The sequence below is a fragment of the Rhodnius prolixus genome, unplaced genomic scaffold, assembly GCF_049639745.1.
Source record: "Rhodnius prolixus isolate KJV_2025 unplaced genomic scaffold, Rpr scaffold_9, whole genome shotgun sequence".
In the NCBI taxonomy this organism is placed as follows: domain Eukaryota; kingdom Metazoa; phylum Arthropoda; class Insecta; order Hemiptera; family Reduviidae; genus Rhodnius; species Rhodnius prolixus.
This window is the reverse complement of record NW_027411604.1, coordinates 3,674,657-3,698,037: the sequence shown is the minus strand read 5'-3', so window position 1 is coordinate 3,698,037 and position 23,381 is coordinate 3,674,657. Positions and strand designations below refer to the sequence as shown.

General features: G+C 35.9%; 2 protein-coding genes and 2 pseudogenes across 4 annotated transcripts in view; 2 read left to right on the top strand and 2 right to left on the bottom strand.

The window, feature by feature from the left end:
* The window catches only part of LOC141454658 (ras-related protein Rap-2a), a 234,324-nt gene that overhangs the window by 65,056 nt on the left and 145,887 nt on the right, over positions 1 to 23,381 (top strand). The gene's annotated exons all lie outside the window — the stretch shown is intronic.
* LOC141454831 (U4 spliceosomal RNA) lies at positions 2,448 to 2,572 on the bottom strand (annotated as a pseudogene).
* On the top strand, positions 16,662 to 16,812 carry LOC141454834 (U4 spliceosomal RNA; annotated as a pseudogene).
* LOC141454049 (uncharacterized) lies at positions 21,748 to 22,475 on the bottom strand. Its single transcript, XM_074127830.1, has 2 exons — positions 22,319 to 22,475; positions 21,748 to 22,191 (listed from the first exon to the last, which is right to left on the bottom strand). The coding sequence occupies exons 1-2, from the start codon at positions 22,337 to 22,339 to the stop codon at positions 21,904 to 21,906; spliced, it is 309 nt and encodes a 102-aa protein (XP_073983931.1). The 5' UTR covers positions 22,340 to 22,475; the 3' UTR covers positions 21,748 to 21,903.

The window sequence follows — 23,381 nt, the reverse complement described above, 5'->3', positions numbered from 1 at the left end:
GTAGGTTGAGAGTCAACCTTAATCACTCACAGCACCATTTAGCTCGTATAGGCATCCAAATAGATCCCAAATGCTCCAGCGATAATTAATTGACCGCAGAATTGAAGCACAATTATCTTGGCCTGCGGTAAGTACATGAACGGTAGGTAGCGTTTCAGCTGTAGAGAGCAATGCTACAGACGAACTGTGGCTAATTTCTGGCAAAATTTACGCACAATACTGACTTACCCAAGCATTTACTCATAACTTAACTTTCACGCTTCCATATTGAAAACTGAGCTCATTACCAGGACAGACCAGCGCCGCACTATTTCAAGAAAGACCCAATGGTTGATTCACAAGAAACGTAAAGGCCGAGAAAGAAGAAGAAGAAGAAATAATAAATATTTTCTTTGGCCAGAATTAAGAATAAAATGGAAAAGGACTACTAATGTGAGGCGTACAATATGTAAGTTTAAATCGCAAAAAGGGAAATGAATAAATAGGCATATTCCTTTTAACTGCTGACGTCTTTCACTTGGAAAGTTCTTTGCTAATCAAAAAGGCCGTGGCCTTTCAGAACAACTTCCTCTATAGGTATTCAAGCTTAAATGTGTAACACAACCGCTCTCTATTGAATGGTTTTGATTTCAGCTTACTCAAAAGAGCTTTTTATGTTTTATTTTATATTTTTACACTAAAATAAGAAAGCTGTAATAAAAACTGAATAAAATTCATTAATTAGGTTGCACAGATAATATAAATTATTTATATTATATATTTAAAGTTTTTGGAGATGGAAGTGAGACTGTATCATAAGAGGAAGTGATAGATGAATAGTTCTCGTTCATTTTCACGATCTGCACTTTGGTACGAAATATTTTACAGAACTATCGCTAAAACTAAAGTAAAGTAAGTTGCCTATTTTTTCAGGCGGGGCTTAAAGTCCAACTACCAATTAGGTGTCGTGGACGGAGGCAACTAGCGAGCTATACTTTACTGTAAATTTCTCATATTAACCATTAAAGGTATAGACCGGGGGAATAGCCTAGTACCGCAATACATCTTAGCTTTGCGGGTCTAGCCTCTAACCGCTCGGCTATCGTGGTGTCTAGCAAACATACTTTACTGCAAATTTCTCATATTAAACCATTAAAGGTTTAGACCGGGGAATGTAGCCTAATACCGCAATACATCTTAGCTTTGCGGGTCTAGCATCTAACCGCTCGGTTATCGTGGCGACTAGCAAACATACTTTACTGCAAATTTCTCATATTAACCATTAAAAGTATTTACCGGGAATGTAGCGTAATACCACAATACATCTTAGCTTTGCGGGTCTAGCATCTAACCGCTCGGTTACCGTGGTGACTAGCAAACATACATTATTTTAAATTTCTCATATTAACCATTAAAGCTATAGACCGGGGAATATAGCCTAGTACCGCAATACATCTTAGCTTTGCGGGTCTAGTCTCTAAATGTCCGGAAATGGACGAGTGATGTCGGCAACGAGCTCAAATGTTGACGTGCCTTAAATTAAATACATAATATATGACCATTTTCATTTCCTTTCGTCCTCTAATGACGTCAATCCCCCTATTTCCTTTATGATTATTTTTCCAAAGGAAATAAAAAAATAACCGCATATTGCTATCCTCTTTTCCGTAGTATTATAATTTGAAATTATTTTTCTACCTCATTTTTTTAACATCGTTCGTATCTATTAGTCTACTTAATCGAATTACGTAGAAACAATACAAAAATTAAAAAAAAACTCCACTAGAGATGAAAAGTTTAGTAAAACTGTTCGTGAAAATTCAAAATAATCAACTTTTCTCTCTCTCTCTCTCTCTCTCGCTTTGTGTATATACAGTAAAATTTTCCAACTCAATTGAGTATAGACAGAGAGAAGGGAGTTGTACATAATTGAGTTTACATAATTGGATAAATAAAGTGCAGCTTATGAATGGGTACCTAAACAACCATCTATGGCATATAAATACTGCCATATTTTTAGCCTTATATTCTGCCACTTTTCTCCTCTATAATATCCAAGCCAATGAGAGAGAGCCCCTATATTCATCAATTGAAGTTAATCAACTTGAAAGTTGCTTTTATTAAAACAAAAAGAAAAAAGAAATCATTAATTTTCCAATTGGTGACTAATGTAAATTGTATAAAAAAAATCTTGATCAATATTTTGAAAAGGAAATAGGAAGGGTCAGGGTTAAAGTCATAAATATGGCGAGCTTTAAGCTCTTTTCCGTGATTCCCTTCAGCCCATTGTAGTTCCTTTCGTTTGTTCGTAGTTCAGGACTTACTTCCGCCATTTTTCCTTTCTCCTACACTGTTAAGGGAAAAGTATTTTAATCGAACCGATTTCCGATTTTGAGTTTCCGCCGGATGTAGCCGTTTTGAGTCCCTTGAGTTCGCAATAGTGGTCTACGTCTGTGTTGTGTGTGTATTCACCGTAAATGAAAAAAGAAAATTCATAAATATTTATTTTAAAGTATGTTTACATCCATCCAACTAGCAATAATCGCACCTCAGGAGGCCTTCATTGGTTACGATATTGCCACTGCGCAAGGTGTTCGTTACTGGAACAGACAACAAGTATTAAAGTGCTCTTCATTTTTTTTTAGATTTAAAGTGGTTTTTTGGTGACTTTATTGCTTTAATTTTATATGTGCAGTTTCATTTTCTTTTGTTTAATTTATTTATGTAATTTATTTGAAAATCTATCGAAGAAAATTGGAGAAAATTTCATTTAAACTGTATTTCAAGGTCAACGGTTTATTATTGTTGGATTAAACTTTAACAAATTTCATATTTGAAGTGGTGAGTGGGCAAGTGGTGGAAGTGCTTATCTGTTGTCTTTTGTTTGACACTACTACACCATCAGCAGTTACAACTTTACTACTACCACATCTCTAGTTGGCGTGGTGGGGGCTATATCTCTGTCCTTTTCGCACCATTCCCACTGGACGCAGCTACACTGCCAATCTTTTTGACGTATGTATATTATTAGACCGCATCTAATTATTAATAAATTCACAATAAATCTTTGTGTGCTGAAATTTGGAGTTTTAATTTTGGATTTTTAATATCTTGGATTATAAAAGAGCTCTTTGTTATTGAAAAAGTTTATGTCGGAAAAGATCAGTGCTTATTTTTCGCCGACGTCAACCAATCGTCCTAAGAGATCAAGAAGTTCTCCTGAGTTTCACACAAGAACAAAAAAAAATTCCACTGGTACAATGCCAACTTCGTCACAAAGTATTAGCCAAATGTCCATGAATGATCTTACTCAGGTCATGTCAAATCTTCTGGACTTAAAATTGTCAACTCTCGCCACTAAGGAAGATATAAATCATCTCCGAGAGGATTATGCTGCTCTTAAAGAAGAAAATCGCTTTTTAAGATCTGAAATAGACTCATTAAAATTAGTCTATGAAAAAAGTGTGAAAACAATTGATGAAATAGACTTCCGCTCAAGGCGGAATAATCTCATTTTCAAGGGCATTAAGTACAGTTCAACTGATGATATGGTCAAGCTCATAGGTGAATTTTGTCAACAAGTTTTGAAATTAAATATTAATACTGATTTTTTCCAAGTAACTCCACTAGGTCGTGGTAACTTAGACGATAAACCTTTACTAGTTACATTTTTACGTTCTCAGGATAAATTGGCCATCTTGAAAAATTGTAAGTGTCTGAAAAATACAGGTTTTGTTATTCAGCAAGACTACCCACTGAACATAAGACAAAGGAGGTCAAAGCTGCTCTTAATCAGAAGAGAAATTTTACGTAAAAAATTTGGAGTCAGGGTTGCAATATTAAATGATACTTTACTGATTCAGAATGAAAGATTTGAGTGGTCGTTGGCGAAAGGTTTAACTTTTCAAAATGAGGAAGGCACTAGAAAACTGTCTGAGCTTGTTGGAGTTGACCTTACTAATTTCATCAATGCGCTCGCTTCTAACTCAATCCCGGCAGATTACTTTTCTAAGAACCCTATTGGCAAATCAGCAGTAATGTCTACCCCTGCTGCTCCATCTGCTGTTCAACCTCCTACATGAGTACACACCGTCAGTCGGATATCTAACACCATGGCTACGACCTCTGCATGTATATCGTTTAATTCATTGTCAATAATTTCTTATAACATATCAGGCCTTAAAGGTAAAATTAATGATTCTATGTTTTTAAAGTTTATTAAGTCATTTGATGTCTTTATTCTCATTGAAACTTTTGTCACAGAAGACAATTTTTGTTTATATAATTATTATTTCGCTGACTTTAATCTAGTCTGGGTTCCAGCTGGTAAAACTGCCAGACATGGTCGAGCTAAGGGTGGCATGCTGCTTGGCATAAGGTCTAGCTTGCCAAGCAGTCTAGTTCACTTCTCACTGGTTGACAATAGGCATTTGATAGGCATTGGAACTTTGTCTCATAATTTGTTAGTTGTGCCAGTATATTTAAGTTGCACTTCCTGGGAAGAGGATTTTAAAAATTTAACTGCTTTTTTGGACGTTCATTCCTCTCTTAAATTTGTTCTCATGGGTGACCTAAACGTTAGAGTTGGTCAAGCTCAGTCTCTCCCCGATGAACTGTCCATAAGTAATCATAAATGTAGACTGTCCAGAAACTCTAAAGATGATGTCCTGAACAATAGAGGCTACAGGTTGCTGGAGTTATGTGACGATCGGGATTTGATTATATTGAATGGACGTTTTCCTGGGGATACGGACGGTGATTATACGTTCATCAGTAAGTTAGGCTGTTCGGTTATTGATATGTGCTGTGTTCCTCTCGAATCTATTTCCTTAATAGAGGACTTTAATGTGCTACCGGAACAGTTTTCTGACCACTTTCCGATTGAAGTTATAATTTCTTTTCCAGCCTCTAATACTGTAAACACTTTACCTTTACTGCCCCAGCTAGTTTGGGCTGATAATCTTATTGATAAATATAAAGATAATTTGAATTCTAATTTGAATAATATTCCCTTATTTCCCTCTAAAGATACTCAAATATGGCTAAATATGTTGATGGATGTTGTTAGGGCTTCTTGCCCTTCAACTTCTTCTAATAACTTCATTAGGAATTCCAGAAAGAACCTTTGGTTTGATTCTTCCTGTCATCGGGCTAGAATAAAATCTTTCAGTTTGTTAAAATTATTTCGGTCAAGTAATTCGATCCTAATTAAGAACGCTTACCTGGAAGCAAATAGCTCTTATAAGGCACTCTGTACTGAGAGGAAAAAACAATTCTATACTTCTCTGGCAAATAAGTTCAATAGTGCTCGAGATACAAAAGATGTCTGGCATCTAATAAATTATTTTAAATCAAAAACATTTAAATGTGGTAATGATATCTCATTATCTGATCTGGTCTCTCACTTCAGTCAATTGCTTAATCCTCCCTCCGATTCTTCTTTGATACTCTACGCTGAACCCTTAATATTTTCTAGTTTACTTGACTCTCCTTTTTCTATTGAAGAACTCAATGCAGTTATCAATAACGCTAAGCGTAACAAAGCCCCTGGTCTCGATAGAATTACTTATGAGTTCTACATGTTCTCTTCTGATACCCTGAAAGAGAGATTATTATCACTATTTAATTACATCTACAGTAATGAATCTCCGCCAGTAAGTTTCTCTAGATCTATTATCTTCCCACTTTTTAAACAAGGTGATATGAACGATGTGACCAATTACAGAGGTATCTCTTGTTTGGATACGGTGGCCAAGTTATTCACTGGACTCATGCTTAGACGATTAGAGAACTTTGTAGTTGAAAATGATTTGCTAAGCGAATTCCAGGCTGGCTTTAGACGGGGATACTCTACTAATGATAATCTTTTCACTTTAATGAATATGGTTAAACTTAAATTTCTTAGTAAGGGTCAAAAGTTATATTGTTTTTTCATCGACTTTAAGGCTGCGTTCGACCATGTCAACCATAGAGCATTATTTTTAAAGTTATTCAATATGGGCATTTCCTCAAAATTTATTTCGATCCTAAAATCCATTTACTTAAATGCTACTGCTTTTGTCCGAGGCAAAGATGGGATTTCTGATCCCTTTTCAGTGCAGAGTGGAGTAAGGCAGGGCTGCCTTCTGAGTCCTTTACTTTTTTCTCTCTTCCTGGATGACCTCCCAGCGTTACTTGAGGGCGGCATTCATATTTCTAATACTTCAATCAAAATTTTAATGTATGCTGACGATGTGGTCCTTCTTGCCGATAACCCAAAGAGTCTACAGAGAAATATTAATATTCTAGCAAGTTATTGTGACTTATGGAATCTCTGTGTCAACCTTAATAAATCTAAGGTTTTAATTTTCAGAAGGGGAGGCAGACTGGCCGTATCAGAAAAATGGTATTACAAAAATCATCCAGTGGAGATTGTTAATAGATATAAATATCTGGGTGTAACCCTGACGCCTCGTCTTTCGCTCAATACCCATCTTGCAGAGAAGGTGGCATCCTCGAAGAGAATCCTTAATCTCGTCTGGTCTGGCTATCTCTCGCAAGGTACTATACCTCTTCCATTTAAATTCCAAGTTTTTAACTCCATCTGTCGTTCAGTGGTATGTTATGCTGCCCAGGTCTGGGGATTTCAAAGGTATGATGTAGAGAGTCTCCAAAGATTTTTTATTAAAAAATTATTTGCACTTCCTTCATCTTCGCCTAATTATATGCTTTACATTGAGACCGCTGTGGACCTGTTGGAGGTATTTACTTTGAAACTCCATTTTAAATATATTTTAAGAGTCTTAGATCTCCCCCAGTGCCGCTTACCGAGAATCTTGGCGTTGGAGATTATCAATAAAAAGATTTTCTGGTTTCGACATTGGATAGACTTGGCTCAGAAGTATTCCTGCGATTTTGTGGCCTCTGTGGAAAATATACCTGCGTGGAAGGATCAATTAGCCTCCCTGTTGATTAAGATGAAAGCAGCTCATCGTCGGGGGTTTCTGGACCGCGTCTCTCTTTCATCCCGCTTCCTTTTATACAGAGAACTTGACCACTCATTTAGCCTTTGTCACTTGAATGAAGATAACTCCTTGGGTCTAACTCTAACTGAACTCCGCTGGATTTTTAAGTTAAGATGTGAGCTTGTCTACCTGAATCATACGCCATGGCTGCCTAGGGAGATTGAACTTTGTTCTCTGTGTAATTCAAGGTGCATTGAGGACGTGGTTCACTTTCTTGGTGACTGCTCAATTCTTTCTGAGATCCGGAGACTCTATCTCGGACGTTCAGTACTTACGAGAGAACAATTGATTTCTTTCCTAAATGGAACGCGAAATTGTCAACCTCTTATTAAATATGCTCGCCATGCCTGGTCTTATCGTTATCAGCTGGTTCAGGAGTTTAATTATTAATTTATAATTCTTTTATATATTGGTTATTTCGTTTTATTTTTATTTCTAGGTCAGTTATATTTTTTGTTTATTATTACTATTATTATTTTTTGGTTTATTTGTTTTTCTTTTCTCTTTGTATTATAGTAACATCAACTCCGGCTGACGGATTTCCAAGCCGTACAATATTTTCATTTTGTAATTTGTAAATATTTCATATGTAAAATAAATATTATTATTATTATTATTATTATTATTATTATTACATCCATCCACAATACCTAATTTGGAAGTTGAACGTTTTTTTTTAGCGTTTATTTATGCTACAATCAGGGTGTTTGCGCTATAAGTAACACTGATAACAAAGTAACAAATGATAAGTAATTTTGTGGAGAAGTTATCCAGTGGTAACACTCCCAAAACATTAGACTATTAGTCACTCGCATCACTTGAGAGGAGACTGTCTTTTAAGACGTCTTGTCCAGGTTGTCAGGAAGAGTTCTAGAAGAAAGATTTTTGAGCTAGAGGATTTATATGAGTTTGCAGGCTGAAGTAGAATTTTTCTGTATGGTATTTTAGCAACTTCGGTGACAAAAGAAATGTTAAGGGTCCAGTGTGTATAGTCCAGGTTGGGAGACATAAAATGGAGCGTTTACAAATAGTTCGAAGTTTTTTGGATTGAAGAGATTAGACTACTTTCGAAGATTGGAGCGTTTGGTTGAACCCCACAGCTCTATTCCATACGCCCAAAAATAGAAGTACAAATCAGTCTTTTGTTGTCCAGAGAGAGTTTTGATCTATCGTCTAAGAGTCTTTTAAGTTGACAATAACGTCTGTTCAGTTCTTTTCTTTTTTAGTCTAGTGTGGGGGGGTCCCAAGAAAGTCTTCAGTCTAAGTAAAGCCCAAGATAGCCGGGCAACGTTCTATAAATTTCACTAGTAGAGCTTTTAGGTTATAGATGACTGGAGGAAGAGTAATGCGACGAAGAGTGAAGGAACGTAAATAAATTTTTAAAAAAATTAGCTACATTAAGATTTATAAGTTTTACTTAAACCCCCCTTCCTTCCGCACAAATCGCAGGGCATCGTCAATTATGCTGAACTTGAGTTTACGAAAGAATTCGCATAAAATTGTACTCAACAATTTAGCAGTCACCCTATTTATACTGTGAGAGCGTTGAAAGTGTCAGAATTGAGTGTTGTTCATTTTGTTAGGCTGAGGTGCACGCAGGTATGCCGAAATCTCAGAAGAAGTGGCTTGTCCACTTGCCCCCCCCCCCTATGGAGTCACACCACACCATATTTTATGTTAATTTATAGTATTACTACTTTCACATTCAGGGAACCACCCCCTCAAAAAAAAAGGCCACTTCCGGAGAAAACTCAAATCCGGCAGCGACAATTTCTGTATAACTTGGAATTTTACTAAGAGGTGGCAATTACTTCCTCTATTCTCACAGAAAACCACGATGTATAAATGCTTGAAATTCCAAAGTTAAAAAAGTGGTTAGAGGGAGAGAGAGAGAGAGAGATCCAATCCTGGAATCGCTCCCTGGAGAACAATTTAGGGCGTCAAGTTGATGCCATGGATGACCTTGACCTTTTCTGAATTCCACCCTCCTTCAGGGTCCTCGCCCCTCCACCGTGACGATCAACGATTGCGACATTCAAATCGAGAACAATCCTTTATAGTCAAGTCGATTGTATAATTAAAGTCAATCTTAAACGGACAAAGGAATTGTCAAAACAAGTTTTTTTGTGTGTGCAATCCAACATTATACTCGTACTTTGTACTTAATACTTTTTTAATTGCTTAATTAACTTTAACTTAATCTTAAAGTTGTAATTAAAGTTCTTGAATAAATATTTTTACCATTTCTGTTCTACATTCGTTAAAGTGGAAGTATTTATTCACGTTTTGTTTGTCGGTTTTAGGTTTCCACCGGAAGTAAGCATTTTGAGATCGTTCAGGGCAAAAAAATAGTTATATAGATCATTCTTTAGGTATTTTTGTGCGTCCGTCTGTGGAGTTGCGCTCAGCAAAACTCAAAAACTAAAAAATGAAAATTACGTCAGAAAAAAAACTAAAGATACCATCCAGTATTGTGGTCCAAAAACCACATTTTCAATTCATGAAATGTATAACCAAACTTCCGGATTTGTTCACCGGAAGTGCGCCTATTCAGAACGATGTTTTTGTATAATTGCAAAAGCAGCACTACAAAAATGGCAGAAAGATTACAGTAATGGTAATAAAGGGAGATTCTATAAAACTATGGCAGATCAATTGCCTAGGTTTAAGGGAACTGTCACTAATAAATGGGTTGTTACGACAATAAGCAGGCTGAGAGCTAACCACGCGTATGTGAGGATCGTATCTTCTCTTCTCTTTGCATAGATTGCAATGAGGAGGAGGATTTCAAACATTATGCAGTAGAAAGGAATGTTTGACGACTTATACAGGTATTTAGATGCACCATTTCGCTATGAAGACATAATATTCTCCACCAACATCTTAGTTGCTTAAATCTGTAGCAGAGCCAGCAAAGAAATATGAATGTATATAAAAGTTATAGCCGAATTAGAATGAATGGAAGAAAATGATTAGAGAAGGATTACGTGATTTTAATTTTAGGTTAAGCTATAAGGATGGCAGGAATATAGAGTACTGATCCATCCATTAGTTGTAAGTTTTTATGTAAATAGTTGGATATAGTAGAGGGATGAATGTGTGAAGCGAATGTATTTATAAGTAAGAATGGAGAGTGAGTGATATTCTAGTGATAAGCACCTAGACGATGCTGGCTGTATGGCGAAAGCCAAGTTCCCTAAGATACGTTGACGTAATGTTCCCTTCACCTGATTTTCAGTTGATTTCAGTGAAACTCAGCGAGTTTTCAGTTAGAACTTTGGATTGAAACTTTGAAAATTAAGAGCCAATCAAGTCGTTTGATTATTTTAGTTTTTCTAATTTTTTTTTTTTTTTTTAAAGAAAAATCACAACTTATGAACATTTTTTTCGTGACCATTAAAAATGCATGCAACCTGTTATTCATTTTAATGTTAATCTATGGTCAAAATGCATGTCTTCCGCTCGAATAACTTTTATTAGTCATGACATAAAGGCGCCACGGTAGCCGAGCGGTCAGAGGCGAGACCTGTGAAGCTAATATGTATTGTGGTAATAGGCTATATTCCCGGTATATACCTTTAATGGTTAATGTGAGAAATTTGTAGTAAAGTATGTTTGCTAATAGCCACGATAGCCGAGTGGTTAGAGGCTAGTCCCGCAAAGCTAAGACGTATTGCGGTGCTAGGCTATATTCCCGGTCTATTCCTTTGATGGTTAATAAGAGAAATTTATTGATGAAGTATGTTTGCTAGTCGTCACGATAGCCAACATGTTAGAGGCTAGACCCGCAAAGCTAAGATGCATACGTCGTTTTAGTGCCTCTCTTAAGGATAGTGAGCTGTAAAAAGCTACTAGGAAGAGAAAATCTAAGGTTCTGCAGCTGGATTTAAACCGGGGATCTCCTAAATGGGAATTCTGCATGAAACCCTGTCCAGCTAGGGGGGGGGGACCTCCTCTGCAATGTTCTGTTTTTCAGTTATGCTGATCATACACAATCGCAAACGAGCACCTCCGGTAACTATTCTACCAAAAACAAAAAACAAAAAATTAGTATGATTGCAGTATTTCCTCTTTCGATGAGTAAGAGATAGTAAAAATAGATCGAACAGCTGCCCCCTTGAGAGCAGGCTAAAGAGATTGAAAGAGAAATTGAAGGCAGCGGGGGGGGTCTAATGATAGTGGTCAAAGAGTGGTCGTGATGTATTGATTGTAATTAGGGGTGTAGAGAGGCTGTGTGGAGAATACTCTCCAGTAATCACCCAGCGGTTCGCCTGGAGAACTTGCCAACAGAGTTGCCATCAGAGTCGATGACTAACTGACTGGCGATGAAATAGCGACGAACTAGTTTATATGGTTTTGACAAAGGCACAAGTTCCACTTAGTGGTTTCACTGATTCAGTGGCAATCTCAAATAAGGTTCACCTGGAAATTGCTATTTCTCTTTAAACATCCGTCCATAAACTGGGCTATTTCCGCTAATAGAAAGTTTTATTTTTACAATAAGTCTTCAGTTTTTTAATCAACTACTTAAATCCAAAATACACCATTTTTAATGTTTTAGGGAATATTGTGGTGCGGTCAATCAATAAATTCAAACACAAATAAGAATAAAAATATTTCAAAAAAAACTACAGTGTAAAATTTGTGAAGTTAACAGGGGCGTTGTCGACTACTTAAAAGACTACTAGACCAACTGATCAAATCTTTCACTTAATGACAAACGACTGATTTATAATTCCATACTAAAACTCGCCTGGATTGAACTGTGGGGTTCAACGAAACGCTCCAATCTTCACAGAATTCAATCTCTTCAGTCTAAAATTCTCCGCAATATCGTTAAACGGCTCCACTATTCCAATCTAAACTATCCAACCAGACCTGGAAATTCCCGTTTGTAGGTCCAGAGATTGGCAGGAACTCGCCTATAAAAGTTTTCATCCAGAACTTGCACTCTCATTCCAATCCATCTTTTCTACCATTTATCATCTCATCAACTTCCAGATCATCCTCCCAGACGAATAAAATCAGCCAGTGGTCTTGGCGATTTTCTCTCTTCTGAAGAGAGTAGCTAATCCTCAGAGACGACTTAGGGAGTATTATATCACTGGGGGTAACTTCTCCCCTCAATTAGTGAGTTCATAGTAGTATCAGTTATTGTCATTGTTACTTATGACGCACCTAGGCGCTGACGTAACTTAACAAATACATTTTTAAAAAAAAATCGTAAAAAACAAATTTTTGTATAATTTTTATGTTACTCAATCTGTATGCATATTAGTGTAATAATTCTTTTGTACAGGCCCTGAAGATGGTAGATGATAGATTTACCGAAACGTTGGTGAGATGAAACAAAATTTGTGTTTGAATTTATTGATTGATCAATATTCTCAAAAATCATCAATTTACATCGGTCGAAAACCAAAATACACCATTATTTTCTTTCTTTTTTTAGAAGGAGGAAAAGAAAATCCATGTTTTGGCCGCACCCACAATTTTCTTTAATTTGAGGGACTCAAAAAAAAAAAGAAAAATTAAATTAATTAATAAAAAATGAAAAACAATAAATTGGCCTTTTCCGCTTAAATAATTTTCTGCAAACTTAAAATGTTTACACGTTTTGAGAGGTATGTATGTACCCCCGTACATTATAATGAAATAGCACTTTAGAGAGAAGCACCTTTCTTGTCCCAGAATAGTAATTAGAATAAATGAAAACATTTGAAGTGAGCCAAATAGATTATTTGATCACACGAGCGCAGTTTCTATAAAAGTAAGTTGAATAATAATGATAACAAAAGCAAGACTTATACGATGTTTGAGTGATAAATACAGAAAATGAATCTGTATATAAGGAAATTTCAACAGAACCTAATCAATAAATCGGATAGTGAGCTGTAAAAAGTTCCTAGGAAGAGAAAATCTAAGGTTCTGCAGCTGGATTTAAACCGGGGATCTCCTAAATGGGAATTCTGGATGAAACCCCGTTCCAGCTAGGGGCGGACCCCCTCTGCAATGTTCTGTTTTTCAGATATGCTGATCATACACAATCGCAAACGTGCTCCGGTGATGGACAGTGTTGTCTGTAACGAGAGAACACTGTCCGGAGGCCGAACTAATCAACGGGAAAATGGAAAATACATTAAGATTTAATTTTAGTTAGTATTTGTGTTTAGGAAAAATATTAATCTTTGTCTATATAAATATTTTCTTTTTAAAGAAAATAAGTAATGAAGGGGAAAAAAAAGGTGATTGATTTATACTCTTGGGAAACTCATCACCAACGATGGGAAATACATTGACAGACTTTTCAATTTCTTTTTTTGTTAAATGAAAACTCAACCAGCCCTTCGTTCATGATGTCTGCCCTGAAGAGGATTTAAGGGCTAGTTTCTTAAAGCTTTCCATTAATAAATAATCCTTAATCTAACTTTTCTAATAAAATTTTCTCTCTCTTTTTAGATTCATTGCGTGGGTTTGATCAGTATTAAGTCATCAACAATAAAGACTTTAGTCATTTTATATATTTTCCGAATGCTATCCAACCCTTTATTGGGGAAAAAAACATATTCTAATTAAATTTATAGATTAACGTGAACATTATAAGTATACAAAGTTAAAAAAATAATCTTTGAAGCCGTTTTTAAGTTTCAAAAAAGGAAAAACCCTTCAGAAAAGTGGTACTAAAACGATTACGAAGATTGATCGCTAAGTTACTGTCGACTCTTTGATCGAATTAAATCAAAATATTTTTTTATTTATTTATTTTACTGCGATTTTTTAAATTTACAGAAAGTGACAGAGTCACTTCGAATACTATCCGAAAAAAAAATACTTTTTTTCTAACTCAGGAAACGTCCAAATGGATAGTAACAGGAACTAAATATTGCAACTTCCGTTGTAAATGCATTAAGAAAAAATGGACATGGATCGTAAGAGTTCCACAATGAAATAAGAAAATAGAATAAGTGAATATAGAAAACATAGTATAATAAAACTATTCTTAAAATAGATTTTTCTTAACACTAAATACAGTGAGTAAAGATGACTTTTATTGGCCCTTTTAAGAGTAAACACTAACAGTAAACAGTAATGGTATTGCTGAAGTATTTACGACATGATGCTGTAGATGTGATGATTTCATAGCGTAAGAACCAAAATAAATTTTGAACCATAAAAAACAAAAATGGAAGCATTTTTTGGCCATCATCAATTTTAATTTTTAGATTCTCTGCTTTTCAAATAATAATAAAATAATAATAATAATAATAATAATAATAATGACTCCCACGCGGAGGTCCCGGGTTCGAATCCAGCTGCTGACCCTTAGATTTTCTCTTCCTAGGAGCTTCTTACAGCTCACTGTCCGGTGATGGACAGTGTTGTCTGTAACGAGAGAACACTGTCCGGAGGCCGGCAGTGCACTGGAAAAAAGCTCCGGGCGCTAATAACCTTAGATATTGACGCGCCTTAAATCATTAAATAATAATAATAGTAATGAATTAAATTTGGTAAAAATACCATCTCTTTAGGTGAGAAAAATGATTGGTAACAAACACCCGAAAACTCATAGATCGCTTCTTCAAAAGATACTTGTTGTTGTCAGTCGAAGAAGATAAGATCCATAAAATTGGCAACTCAAAAATCTTGGGACATTTATTGGAGATGCAACGCTCTCTATCCTTCTGCAGATGGGTCAGAACTCATACAGGAACGTCATCTAATGGAAATGGAAAGATCAGCAGCGAGGTTTTTCCAGATAAAAAGGGAAATATTGTTATTTTTCTTTTCAGGATATTACAGTTAAACATCTGATGGCCGGAAGGTAAAGGCAGTGATGATTTTAGGCTGTGGAGGTTTCCATAAGAGAAGCGGGAAATTGGATTAAGACCTTCAGGATAAAATATGGAAATCCAGATGGGCTATTTCCAGTAAAGATAGGAACATTTTTCCCATTTATCCATGCTGTTCCCCCGAAGAGGGGGTAGAAGCATGATTTCTACAAAGTTTTCTGAAGCTGTAGCGCAATGGACTATACTACCAGTTAAACGGGAAATGACAAGATATGTGTCTTGTAGGGGGATTATCTGTGGCATTGTGGTTAATCTGAAGGCACATTTTATTGTCGCTCAAACGATGACATAGGCACCAAAAAATGGACTGTAATGGGTTTCAATTTAAGCCTTAAGGCTTACTCTCTTATTTATTTAGTTTTATTTTTGGGTTAAAAATAAGAATGTGATGTAGCCTTCAGTTTGTTTACGTCGGCGGCCATGATGAATGGAAGTAATTGTTTAGACTCGAAAAACATGAACAACTCATTGAGTAAAGAGCTACATCCGGTTGATGAGGGTAGAAATGTTGTGATTTAATTAATGATCCAATTGGAGGAGGTTTTATATCGTGGATAATAGCGATGATCTTATTCACCTTAATGCATGCATGCTAATTGAATCGCTGACCGCATTTTGAGTTACATCCATTATCAGAGGTAGATTAACAGTTTGGTGAAGAGATTTCCACTTCACTTATGTATCATCTCGCAGTACACTTACTGTCTGACCCTGTGAAAATTGATATCTCTATACCAAACTCATTAACATCATCTGATGGTGGATGAAGATCAGAACCGGTGAAGAATAAAACAAAAACAAACGTACTCGTATAAGGACGGACAAAATCAAGAACTAAATCTTTACAAAATTAAATTTGAATATTATATTATATAAAATTTCAAATAAAAGATATATATAAAAAAAAAAAATTATATAAAATATATATTAATGGTTATACTAAACCAACCTTGCCTGTAAGTATTGCAGGTTTAATAATTTGTATAGACCAGCGTTTCCCCACAATCTGTAAACTTTTACAAACTTTATAAAGGTGAACATGAACTTGAACTCCTTTATAACAGATACATTGTAGTATGTTAGTAATAAAATAACACACTCGGAATAATAAATTTCACGAAATACCACCATTTTTACGAAGTGATACAATTTATCATGATGTACTTACTACCAAGTGGTACGTGAGAGTAAAACAAAAGGTTGTAAAACGCTGGTAAAGACTAAGTAGAGTAGTAAAAGTAAAGTAATTGCCTATTTTTTCAAGCGGGCTTTACGTCCAACTACCAAATTAGGTGTTGTGGACGGAGGCGAGTAGCAAACATACTTTACTGTAAATTTCTCATATTAACCATTAAAGGTATAGACCGGGGAATATAGCCTAGTACCGCAATACATCTTAGCTTTGCGGGTCTAGCCTCTGACCGCTCGGCTTCCGTGGCGACTAGCAAACATACTTTACTGTAAATTTCTCGTATTAACCATTAAAGGTATAGACCGGGGAATATAGCCTAGTACCGCAATACATCTTAGCTTTGCGGGTCTAGCCTCTGACCGCTCGGCTACCGTGGCGACTAGCAAACATACTTTACTGTAAATTTCTCGTATTAACCATTAAAGGTATAGACCGGGGAATATAGCCTAGTACCGCAATACATCTTAGCTTTGCGTGTCTAGCCTCTAACCGCTCGGCTACCGTGAGGACTAGCAAACATACTTTACTGTAAATTTCTCATATTAACCATTAAAGGTATAGACCGGGGAATATAGCCTAGTACCGCAATACATCTTAGCTTTGCGGGTCTAGCCTCTAACCGCTCGGCTATCGTGGTGCCTTGCGCAGTGGCAATATCGCGTAACCAATGAAGGTCTCTCCTGAGGTGCGTTTAGTGCTAGTTGAAAACTTTTACCAAACTTTTTGGTAAAGACTAGAGCACGATCAATTTAAATAGTATAGTAATAAATATTGTCATATTGTTAAGCTGGAATAACCGCAGAGACACCGGAGAACCCTAAAGCATTTACTTTATCCATTTGTCCCTCTGCTGGAATATTTCCATCAAGTCCCATTTAAAGGAGGAATGAATTATAAAGGAATTGTAGTACCCTGAGGGTTACATTCTAATCTTATGCAAAATGCACAAATAACTCAATAAATTTCAATGTTAGGTCACAGCAAACAATGAATTATTTCACTGCATTTGATTTATATATATTTTATCCGAAGAATGTTTTTGACGCAGTAACTTTTTACCAATCTCTCTCTCTCTCTCGCCCTGCCTCTCTCTCTCTCTCTCTTGTTTCCCCTCCCTCCTCCAACCCTGCAATTATATTTATTTTACCTTATAAGGGTGTAATTAATAGTGCGGAAAATAACTAGATTTTGCCGTGCGTTGTCGGCCATGCTTTATCGATTAATGCTTTACTTAGTTCAATGCAAATCTTACTTTGCATATTGAAACTAACGTTATTATTCACTATTTTTTTTTTTTTTAATATATCTTGATTGAGTCAATCTACGCAAAGAATTGAAAATATTATTTTGGGGGATTGAAATTTTGGATCACAATTAATTACGTAATATTTAATTAGACTAAGCTTGAATATATATCTAATTATGATTAGGTATTTGAAAATATAACCTTCCCTTATTCCTGTAGGAAGCGTGACTATAAGAATGACTAATAATAACACTTCTCTGACTCCCTCCTCTCGTGAAAACTAGGGAACTAATTTTCCAATTTATTAATGCTTCATTAGATTTATTGCTCCAGCGGTTTTGCGGGTACCTTGGTATATTTTCTTTTCTTTTCAAGAAAACTATTTGCTAAGGTTTCCTCATAAATATTATGCAATTCCAACAGGGCTGCCACTATCATGAGCAAGGTCTGGAGCCAAAATTTCCCTGTCTCAACTTGTTTTGTGCTCAATAACTTTTAATTTAATTTAAACATTATTATTATTATTATTTTTATCATTTATTGAAATGACAAAAGGGTACACGATAACACAATATCAGGTATTTTGAGCGGAGAAAGCGCACAATGGTGTCACTCCATTGTCGTGAACCCTTATTGTACTGCACTCCTGATAATCGCTAGGGCTACGTTCTCTTCGAAGAACACTTTAGAGGATTACCTGGTAAAGCGGAAGAAGATAGATGTTCGATTCAAGTATTAGGATGAGCCGACTTCAGAGGAAGTGAAATTTGAGAAAAAGGAGTTTTCACTAGACCAGATTGTCGAAAGGGATTTTGAGGTCACTAAATAACGAGGTGGGGGTGCTAAGAATTTTTCCCGGAAATATTTTTGACTGTAAAATCTGGAAGCGTAGAGAGTTGGAACGTTAAGTCGATCCCCCACACTTCCAATGCCGTATGGCCAAATAGATCGCTGTAGGTATAACAGTCTTTTGTTAGTTACGTTAAATTTCGATTTTTTGCCAAATAGCTTTGTTTATAATAAATAAAATAACTGTTCAAAACCACTTTATGAGAAATTTTATTTTTCAATTAAGATATCATTTATGAGATAAACTGGATTACTTTTTCCTAATCCAAGGAGATTTATTTCACTTTATTTTATTCTTTGATTGTGTCCATTAAATGCGGATGTAAACAGACAGAATGGGGTAAACATTCCACTTCCTCCTGACAAAACAAACAGATTAACTCGGGTAATGGAAAACGTCCTATCAGTTGGTTCCTTTCAGTCTCTTGATATAAATGATTTTTCTAGATCAGATTTTGTATCTTCTATTGGAGAGTGCTAGAAAATTTACAGAACAATGTAGTTTTCTTTTATATTTTTTGTTAAGTATTTTTACAATTCATCTACAAGATAGTCGCCACGGTAGCTGAGCGGTTAGAGGCTAGACCCGCAAAGCTAAGATGTATTGCGGTACTAGGCTATATTCCCCAGTCTATACCTTTGATGGTTAATATGAGAAATTTGCAGTAAAGTATGTTTGCTAGTGGCCACGGTAGCTGAGCGGTTAGAGGCTAGACCCGCAAAGCTAAGATGTATTGCGGTACTAGGCTATATCTCCCAGTCTGTACCTTTGATGGTTAATATGAGAAATTTGCAGTAAAGTATGTTTGCTAGTGGCCACGGTAGCCGAGCGGTTAGAGGCTAGACCCGCAAAGCTAAGATGTATTGCGGTACTAGGCTATACTCGTGTCTCACAGTCTATACCTTCAATGTTAATATGAGAAATTTACAGTAAAGTATGTTTGCTAATCGCCACGGTAGCCGAGCGGTTAGAGGCTATACCCGCAAAGCTAAGATGTATTGCGGTACTAGGCTATATTCCCCGGTCTGTACCTTTAACGGTTAATATGAGAAATTTATAGTAAAGTATGTTTGCTAGTCGCCACGATAGCCGAGCGTTTAGAGGCTAAACCCGCAAAGCTAAGATGTATTGCGGTACTAGGCTATATTCCCCGGTCTATACCTTTAATGGTTAATATGAGAAATTTATAGAAAAGTACGTTTGCTAGTCGCCTCCGTCCACGTCACCTAATTGGTAGTTGGTACGTTAAGCAACGCCTGAAATAATAGGCGATTACTTTACTTTACTTAATTATAGTATAATTATAGATAGTGATTAATATTATAATCACCATCTTTAAAACTATTTGATTAAATAGTTAACATAATATTACGCGGTTGCATTATATGTTTTTATTATTATTATTATTTTTAAAGTCATATATTTCATGAAACTTTGAACTAAATTCTATTCAGTAAAAAAAGAGTTTAATTAGTTCACAAAAAACTTTGGTTTTTATCTGTAAAAACAAAGTCTTTGTTTTTCAAGTGCCAAAGTAGGGCACAAATGACAAATGTCTAGCAGTTTTATTTAACTGGTTCATTACTGGTATAAAAAAAATATTTTTTCATATCACATCTACCTACATAATTTTATTATAAATAACGTTTCACTTCTTTTTTACTACAGTGAGAAGTTTGTATATATCCGCATAACGGAAATAACCGTTTCTATGTACATCGTGCCAAACTTGTGCAAAAAAAAATGGCGGAAAGTTCAAAGTTGATAATTCGTATCACCATGGAAACGTTTAATAAATTTTAGTGCTGCACGAGAAACGAGACAAATCTCGGTCTCGGTCTCGGTACCGAAACCGAGACCGAGATCGAGACATGATAAATATCTCGTTGAGAAATCTCGGTCTCGTCTCGGTTTTTCAAATATTAATTTTTAGCTACAAACTTATAAAATTGTGTTCTTTATTAATAGATAATCATTACGGGTATTGAATTAATTATTAAAAGTTACGATTTTATTATATATGTTCAATATTACTACATCTATTTTACTTCGAATTACATAAGTAAAGTAAGCAAAGTAAAGTAATCGCCTATTTTTTCAGGCGGGGCTTTACGTACAACTACCAATTAGGTGTCGCGGACGGAGGCGACTAGCAAACATACTTTACTGTAAATTTCTCATATTAACCATTAAATAAAATCCAAGGCCTAAGACCGGGAATCGAACCCAGTACCACAATACACATTAGATTCGCAGATCTCGCACCGCTCGGCTACCGTGGCGGCCCCCTTCGAATTACCTAATTTTTACATAAATTCACTAAATTTCACTATTCATATCATTCATTCATTCAATTTCATAAATTTCACTATTAATAATCTAATACTTTGAACTTAGATATTATTTGAATTATATTTTAGAATTTGTGAATTAATGAATTTAAAAAAAAAGACTATCTATGCACCTAAAAAATATTGCTACAAATTTTCGTTTTTAAGATACACTTTGCCCAAGCATTGATACATAAAAGAGCTTTTACTGAGTCAGAAGTTAGAGAAGATCTTCTATTGGTCATTATCATCGCAGCTTGCGAAAATAATCTTTCCGATGGCACTGAAGTTGCACAGATACTAAAAATATCTTTCGCCATTCTAGACAAATTTTTGAAGGAATTCTCAAGTTTTTTCCACCATTCTAAAATGTCAACGTCTACTGGTGCTTGGTCTAATTTGGTGTAATTAATTATTTCTGTCTTCTATGCTTCGGTGATATTTGCTGATTTTTGAGCAAATGGTGCAAAAATATTGATGCAGTCTTCGTCGTCGTCAAAAGGTGAATCATCAGATTCTTTATCTTCACCAACAGCCATAACTAATGGAGCGGGAAGTTTGTTGGGAGGTGTATTTTTTATTTCACGAATCGTCTTGTTATAGGAAGCAGATATGTTATTTGGGTCTTTCATTTGGCGCGTTTTTAACATCTTTTTGAAATTATATAAAGATATATAACAGAAATAGTAACATATGATGCATTGAAGTGTAAGTAGTTGTCTTCTTTTACACACATTTTCATTACCAATATATAAATTAAAATAATTATTAGAAAATAATAACATTTTTTGAAAGATTATTAATAGCAAACCGCTTTTAATACTTAAACAAAAATTCAAAAAAACCGAGACCGAGATATCTCGACGACACCGAGACCGAGACTTGAGCGACCGAGACCGAGACCGAGATCGAGACTGCATAAAGTCTCGCCTCGTCTCGGTCTCGTGCAGCACTAATAAATTTTGGGTCCTCAAAAAATGTATTACCATTTTTTAAATTTTATTTCCTATAATCGGGGAAAAATTCTTAGCGCCCTCCTCCCTGACCCCTGCCCACCTGTTATTTTGTGACCACAAAATCCCCTTTCATCAATTTGGTCTGGTGAAAACTTGTTTGCTCAAATTTCAATTACTCTGAACATACAGACACAAGCCTAGACGTAAATTTGTACTTGAGGCACCACAACAAAACGTGTATTTCTGGTAATAATTTAACTAAAGTCGAAAATTTTAATAATCGCAATCGACGAAGAGGTAAGAGATAATAAAACATAAAATTTGAAAATAAAACACACAATTTTGTTTTAATTATTTCAAAAACCCATTTTATTGACAGAAAATTTATTAATTGTACTTTTTTAAAAAAAGGAAAGGCCAAAAATTAGAGAAATGAATTATTTCCGTTGTTGAAAACAAAAAAAAGGAAACCTCAGCAAGCTTCCTGAGTGTCTTTCTAATAGACGAAAGACTTAACATATGGATAATTATATGGATATGTAGAGTACGCTGAGACTGGAACTGCAGCTGAGTAGGTGGATACGGCTGGAACTACTGGAGCATGATAGGCAGCTACGGCGGGTGCAGCGGCTACATATTTTCCTGGATAGTATTTTCCATCATCGTAGGCAGCGTAAGCGTAAGGAAGTGCTGAATAAGCATAGGGTACGGTACCCAGAAGCACGTCCTTCTTGACACGTTCCTCTTCGGCGGCGTAAGCACAGGCGAAGACGGCGGCAAGGATCTATTCGTTGGCCAAAAAAGAGGAAGAAAATGAAGTCATGAGAAAAAGAAAGCTCTAATCTAGGAAGCAGTGGCTTTATATGTAATTTCTGTTTAAATAAAAAGAAAAATCAACCAGGTTAACTTACGAGAAACTTGAGTGAAGTCATTTTTCCGGATTTTCCTACAGCTGAATATATCCACAACAAATTCGAACTAAAAGTCTTGAGTTGCAATTAGCGACTGATGCCCTTCTTCAAGAATCTGGCCATCTTATATACTCGTCACAATGCCTCCAGAAGTGAGATAGTTGTCTATTAGACAATTCTATGGCCACCAAGTTCACCCAAAGGTGGGCCTAACGACCCCACTTGCTGTTATATGTTCAATTCTTATTGGTTGTCAGTTTGGTTTGCCCCGTTGTTGTATAGAGAGACAAAAATGATAATCTAACCTTGATTTGCCTTGTGGTTATTGCACTTGATTCCCTCTTTCTTTCAATACTCCCTCAGGCGTTTACTAATACTGTCTTTCTTCAACAATCTCTCTCTCTCTCCAACTCTAAATCTCTTTTCTCTTTCAATCTTCTCCAAAAACAAAGAAGAAGACTTGATCGCCACTCGGTTATATTTCCAATTAAAACTAGTTTTCCGGTTTATCTTTTCATTTTCCACTGTTAGCAATCAACACTAACTTTCATTGCTCCACTACTAAATAAATTATTTTCATTGTGTTAACTTCCAATTTTTGAAACGTAAAAATCGGAAATTGCGAAAATTTCAAAATTGATGTCAGCTAGCCGGAAATGCTATCCTATTGATTCGAATTTTGTTTTCAGTTTTAATAATATTAATAATAATCGTCGTGCGAGAGAACACTGTCCGGAGGCCGGCAGTGCACTGGACAAAGCTCCGGGCGCCAATAACCTTAGATGTTGACGCGCCTTAAATCACAAAAAAAAAAAAATAATCGTCGTGGAGAAATGCTCCAAGCTCTCCCTCTCCGACACCCATCTATCATACAAAAAGAATGTGAGATGGGCATCTTCGAGGTCAGAGTCTCCGAAGACTCTCCCCATTCTATACAGGTACAGGGAGGTGAAACACCCGTGCCCTGTAAGAAACTGGGTGAGGTAGTAGTCGATCTCGCCATGCTCTCTTCCGGCCCACTCAGAAAGGTTTTCAATAAGACGAGCAGACCACCTGACTCGGG

Bases quoted from the DNA above. Each gene is read 5' to 3' on its own strand.
- LOC141454049 (XM_074127830.1), bottom strand. From the start codon at position 22,339: ATGACTTCACTCAAGTTTCTC. The intron at 22,192-22,318 runs GTAAGTTAACCT...GCCAACGAATAG, and splicing joins TGACTTCACTCAAGTTTCTC to ATCCTTGCCGCCGTCTTCGC.